Below are 5,886 nucleotides of genomic sequence, written 5' to 3'. Positions count from 1 at the left end.
AACATCATTTAGATTTGACCCTCCTCTCCCCCTGTCTCTCTCTCCGTCTCCCAGGTTTGTCAGTGCTCTGTTGGAGGAGCCCGAGGTGTCAGTATTAGGTGGAGGCCGCGGCCCTGCCGGGAGCATCATACACAAGCTGTTTGTCAGCTCTCAGAGGGTAAGACACACACACACACACATACACGCACGCACGAGCAAACACTCACACACATACACGCACGCGCAAACACACACACACACACACTCACACACTCACACATACACGCACGCGCAAAAAACACACACACACACACACACACACACACATACTCTGTCTCTCTCTCTCTCACAAACACACGCACACACACACACACACACACACACACACACACACACACACCCCCCGCCTCACACTGTCACCTTTACCACCTCTGCCTCCCAGAGCATGTCTCGATGGGGGGGGGGGAGGCGGTGGGGGGGGGCTTCTCCTAAACGCGGGCATCACAGGATGTCACACCAACGTCCACTCACCTGTTGTCTGCCAAACAGCCCAAACAGGCCAGGAGGAAAATGTTCCCCCCGACTGATCACCCCTCCCTGAGGGGCTCCTTGCTACATGCCGGCTGGGTAACAAGCATGTTGTTGCTGCTGCTGCTGCCGCCGCTGCTGCTACTGCTGCTGCTACTGAGGGATGGTCTGGTCGGGGTGGTGCAGTGTAGCACACGCCCAGCCCCAACATCACACGAAGCATACCAAGTATAAAGAAGACTTCCGTCAAGTTTACTTTTTTGCCATTCAGCAGCCAGACGCCTTCATCCAAAAAACACGATTCACAACATTCCATTCCATTCCATCGTCTTAAGTACACGACTCATCTGTCCATCAAGTATATCCGTCAAGTGTCACGCTTCAATTCGACGTCCATGTAGTTAATAAAGGGGCAAATATTCACTTTTTTAATTCATTTTTTTACTGACCTCGCTGAGAAAGCTGTGTTCTGGTCCCTCTGTTATGATAAGCAGACGCGCGCCGCAGCAGATGTCTGTTCAATTCAGTATGAGTTGATATGAGCTGACAGAACACATAAATGAGCACCTGGGCCAAATGGATATTGATGTCCATATTCATCTAGATGTTTATGTATGCTTGTCTTATTGATTATGCAAATCCTGCGATGATCAGATGAAAGGCCCCTTCCCCTCCCTGCAACCTGTGAATTTTATGAACCTGTCTTGTTCCAGTGCCAAGATGGCTATGCAAGTGTCTGCTTGTTTTTTTGTTTTGTTTTTTTGATACACTTGACTTCGAGACATGGGTGAGGTCTGAGTGCATCCTATTGAATAAATCATTTCCATAACATTCAGTTTTATAAACAATTCACCCCGTAGACGAGAGTTAATCAACAGATTCGTTCTCTGGCCCCAGACCCAGATGCTCCACAGAATAATTGCCTGTGAAAAACCCAAACAGGGGAGGGAGGGAATGAACACTTGCCTAGGCTGTGATGTGCCTTGCTGGAGGAACAGTGTGAAAATAGTTGGATTTCTCTCTTTCTTTCTTTCTCTCTCTCTCTTTCTCTCTCTCTCTCTCTCTCTCTCTCTCTCTCTCTCTCTCTCTCTCTCTCTCTTTCTCTCTCTTTTTCTCTCTCTCTTTCTCTCTTTCTCTCTCGATCCCTCTCTCTCCCACTCCTTCTCTCTCTCCCACTCCCTCTCTCTCTCTCTCTCTCTCTCTCTCTTTCTCTCTCTTTTTCTCTCTCTCTTTCTCTCTTTCTCTCTCGATCCCTCTCTCTCCCACTCCTTCTCTCTCTCCCACTCACTCTCTCTCTTTCTCCCTCTCTCTTTCTCTCTCTCTTTCTCTCTTTCTCTCTCGATCCCTCTCTCTCCCACTCCTTCTCTCTCTCCCACTCCCTCTCTCTCTCTTTCTCTCTCCCTCTATCACTTTTTTAAACCGCAAGATGTCTGAGTGTTAAATTATAGCCTGTGTGTTGCCAAGCTCTAAATAGAAAGCCCGCAATTATCTCAAGCATATGTAAATCAGGTGAAATCAGCGAATCGCATGAGGTGAGTTTCTTGGAAAAGAGAGAGAGAGAGAGAGAGAGAGAGAGAGAAAGAGAAGGAAGTCCTGCCCTTTGTTGAGGTGATCTGACCCACAAACCAACAGTGTAAAGTACACTGATGTTGAGGTTAGCATCGCTCGGCTGCTCTGAGATCTAAACGCCGCCTGCTTTGGCCTGGATGTGTACTGTACTGTATGCATGCGGCGCTGTGTGAACGCCATGTCTGATCTGGAGCGGATCCGAAACCCTCTCCTAAGCCCCCCCCCCCTGACAGTTGTGTTGTGTCTGCCTGTCTTTTTGGTTCTTCCTGTCTGTTGTTTATCTCTTGTTTTTTCTTCTTTCTTTTTTAGTTCGTTCACTCCATCCCTACGATGTGTTTTGTTTGTTGTCTTTTTTTGTTTCTCTCCTAATGCTGCTTGTGTGCCTCTCACCCATGTCAAGCTGGCTGACTTCAGTGATGAGGTAACCACGAGCAATCCCTCCATGGGGTGCCCCCCCCCCTCCCCTCCCCTCCCCTGTACCCCACCCATCCGGATCATTCTGCCTATGTTAACCCCCCCCCCCCGCCCGACACACACACACCACGTCCTGCCCATCCACCTGCCAGTGTAGTTGAAAGTAGCAGACACAGAGATACAGCCGATTATAGTTATTTTCACTCTGCTAATGGCTAGACAACTGAGCTACAGCAATTTAGCGACCTAACAGAAAAGGGAAACAATTAGTTTCATTAGAATCAAAGCCACTTACGGTGCTTTTTACCCCACCCCCCCACCCCCACCCCCATCTCCGTCAACCCACCACCCACCACTCTAACCGCAAACTTCTGAACATAATCAGTCCTTTTTTTTTTTTTAAATGTCCATTTCTTCTCTCTCTCTCTCTCTCTCTCTCTCTCTCTCTCTCTCTCTCTCTATATATATATATATATATATATATATATATATATATATATATATTCTCTGAAGCAGGGTATTCTGGGGGATGTGGAGGTTGGTACAGTAGTCTAGCTTTAGTCTGCTGTTTTTAGAATGAAGCTGTAGAGAAGAGTTTTTGCAGTAGTCTAGTTTTAACCTTTGAGTATGGCGGTAAAGGACATCTGCTGTATGTTGTGTAGTTTTAACTTTCTGATTTCATTATGGAGGTATAGAAGCTAGATGCAGAACACTCTGTTTCATCTCTCTTGGCTTTAGTTCCTAGAGTAGCGTAGCTTTGTTCTATTGGAATTCTTCCAGGGTGGAAGCATACCCGTGCCCCCTACCGAAACAAATGCATACATTGATCTGTGAGCACACACACACACACACACACACCGAATCACTCAAATTCATTAAATGTATTTCCTTACCTTCTCTCAACTTAGATTAGATTTGTGCAGATGTGAGAAGGCATTTGTTAATTTGTAATCAGCTCACTAATTTATATAATTTGTTCCTCGTCAGTAAAAAATAGATTGTGTTAATTTACTGTCGCTTCCCAAGTCTAGCCACTCTCACTTGTGCCAGCTCTGATCACTATCAAGGTTAGTTTTTCTCCGGCAACCTCAGAGTTAGGAGAGACGGGGAGACGGAGAGAGTTGTTATTTTTTCCATCCATCTCCAGGTGTCACCTTGTGTTATCCTCTCTGAAAGACGTCTAGAGAAGTGCAGTACGTTAGTGAACTAGTACCACCAACACTCTCCATGTCGCTTTGATTTCTCCAGGTTAGTTAGGTAGTTAGTTAGTAGTAGTGTTAGTTAGTCTCATTGAGCTAAAGAGAGACCATTACATGCCATCATGGTTTTAGCCTCTCTGACCCTCTTATTTTCCTGGCTCCTCCCCCCCCCCCACAGGCTGCCCTATTGGCTCCGTTAGATGAAGATAGCGGTCGTGGAGGCGGACCAGAGGACAGGAGGCCAATGGGAGGTGGAGTCAGCGTGCCAGACTTCCCTCCCCCTGCGGGCCGTGAGATATTGCTGCGTACGTGCGTCCCGCGTCCTGCTCCCTACTCCAAGGCCTTGCCCCAGCGCCTCTTCTGTGTCCTGATGAGAGAGGACTTCAGGCTGGCTGGGGCCTTCTCATCCGACACATCATTCTTCTGAGAGAGAGAGAGAGAGAGAGAGAGAGAGAGAGAGAGAGAGAGAGAGAGAGAGAAAGAGAAAGAGAGAGAGTGATGCTCGTTGTTAAGGGACTAGGGAGTGTAGGAGGTTGGGTTAGGCATGATGCTCGGTCAGATTCAGGAAAGGCAAGTGCATCCCATTGTGGGTGGAGCTGAGGGGGATTCTGGGCCACTAAAGTCGTTTTCATTGGTTCGTATCTGTGTTCACACAAGTTCACACACACGACAGCTAAACCCACCTCGGGGCACATGGGTGGATCAGAGAAACAGTGGCCTTTGGTGGCCCTTTATTATGACATCATCACTCTGTGCGACACGTATCAGACTGTCAGTTCATGGAGGGCTGCTGTCTATGCCGTTTAGGATCTGTTATTTTCTGTGTTGTAAAAAAAACAATATTGATTTAATTTGTTAGTCAGTTAGGTTTGGCGGCTGAGAGTACCGTATGTAACTGAAAATCCGATTTTTGAGTTGTGAAAACGTTTCACACGCAACCCCAAGGATTTATTGCACCTGTTTATTTTATTCCAGATTGAATTGTTCATCTGGAATGATTTGTTCATTTAGATCAGTTTTATTTGATTAATTTTGTTAAATGTAAAATAGACCGTAATCAACTTGGAACTGAGTTTGGTACTGTATATCTCTTGTGTAGTCAAGGAAACATAAAAAAAAAAATGTCTTGCCTCTGTCTAACGAAAGTATGCTTTAACACCGGGGATAACTCAGCGCAATTCCTCATTTTTAAATGTGGCAGCGTAACTGTCTGTTAATGAAACACACCTTGACCCATCCCTCACAGTGGTGCAGTAGTCATATATCAAGATGCTAAATTAGCATATCATCTCCTTTTCCTTGCCATTTGGTTGTGTTGTATGCAGCTTTTTCAGTGTTGCCTAGTCATTGGTTAAAACATGGCATTTCTCGGTGCTCTCCCATGATGCTCTCTGTTTGTTCAGTAACCCCAGACATTCACAAGCTGACAGTTGCTCTTTTACGTACAGTATGCACTTATTGGTTACCAAATGTTATGCATTCCCTCACAACAATTCTTACTGATATAAATGCAATCACTGTCGGTTTCCCTTCTCAGCCTAAATGTATCGAGTCCTTTTTGAGAGTGCAATTACGTACAGACTATATATTGTAAAGACGTAGCCTTACAGTACATAGCAGCGAAGACAGGAGTCGTAGTTAATGTTTGTTAGTGCTGTTTCTGAAGAATGATGTTTAAAGTGCTATTAATTGTTGAATTACTGAGTAATTTTATGGAAGTCAATGCAGACATTTATTTTGTACTTTGCCAGCATTGGACCGGGGCAATGGATTCTAACTGTGGAGCTAGCCCAAGTCTGTACATGTCTAAATGTGTGTTGGTCCTAAATGTCTCCTAGATTAGTACTGTTACTTGGGTGAACAAATAAATAAATATTTTAATTCAACACTAAAACCACCTCGCCAACTGCCTTTTTGTTCTCTATGGGTTTCCATAATATGAAGTATTAGAATGTGTTACAGTCTGACGATTATGATAAAACATTACCACATGAAAGCACTGCTGCAGTATTAAGCAGAGGGTTGTTTAATAGTCCCAGTCTTAATGGTTACGTTCTCTAGCATGCCAAGTGAACAGTTTCCCCATTAATAGTTATTATTAATCGGGGCAATACTAATTTCCTTGTACATAACATTAATGACAGACCGTGCTCCATTTGTGTCAGCTAAATTAAAAAATACTTGCCTTTGAAGATAC

The 5,886-nt window shown here is 45.1% G+C and overlaps 1 protein-coding gene across 1 annotated transcript in view; it reads left to right on the top strand.

Annotated features, from left to right (window-relative positions):
* rab3gap1 (RAB3 GTPase activating protein subunit 1) overlaps positions 1 to 5,517 on the top strand; it is a gene marked incomplete at its 5' end in the record, with an annotated part of 37,573 nt that extends 32,056 nt beyond the window's left edge. Inside the window, 2 exons of the mRNA XM_080536970.1 lie at positions 55 to 157; positions 3,868 to 5,517. Coding sequence (XP_080393096.1) covers positions 55 to 157; positions 3,868 to 4,116 — 352 coding nt within the window. The 3' untranslated portion in view covers positions 4,117 to 5,517. The remainder of the gene's footprint in view (positions 1 to 54; positions 158 to 3,867) is intronic.
* Between the last annotated feature and the right edge of the window lie 369 nt (positions 5,518 to 5,886).

This window comes from Nansenia antarctica (genome assembly GCF_963989245.1).
Source record: "Nansenia antarctica genome assembly, chromosome: 7".
In the NCBI taxonomy this organism is placed as follows: Eukaryota; Metazoa; Chordata; class Actinopteri; order Argentiniformes; family Microstomatidae; genus Nansenia; species Nansenia antarctica.
Note: the sequence above shows the minus strand (reverse complement) of the source record. Positions and strands in the feature narration are given on the sequence as shown.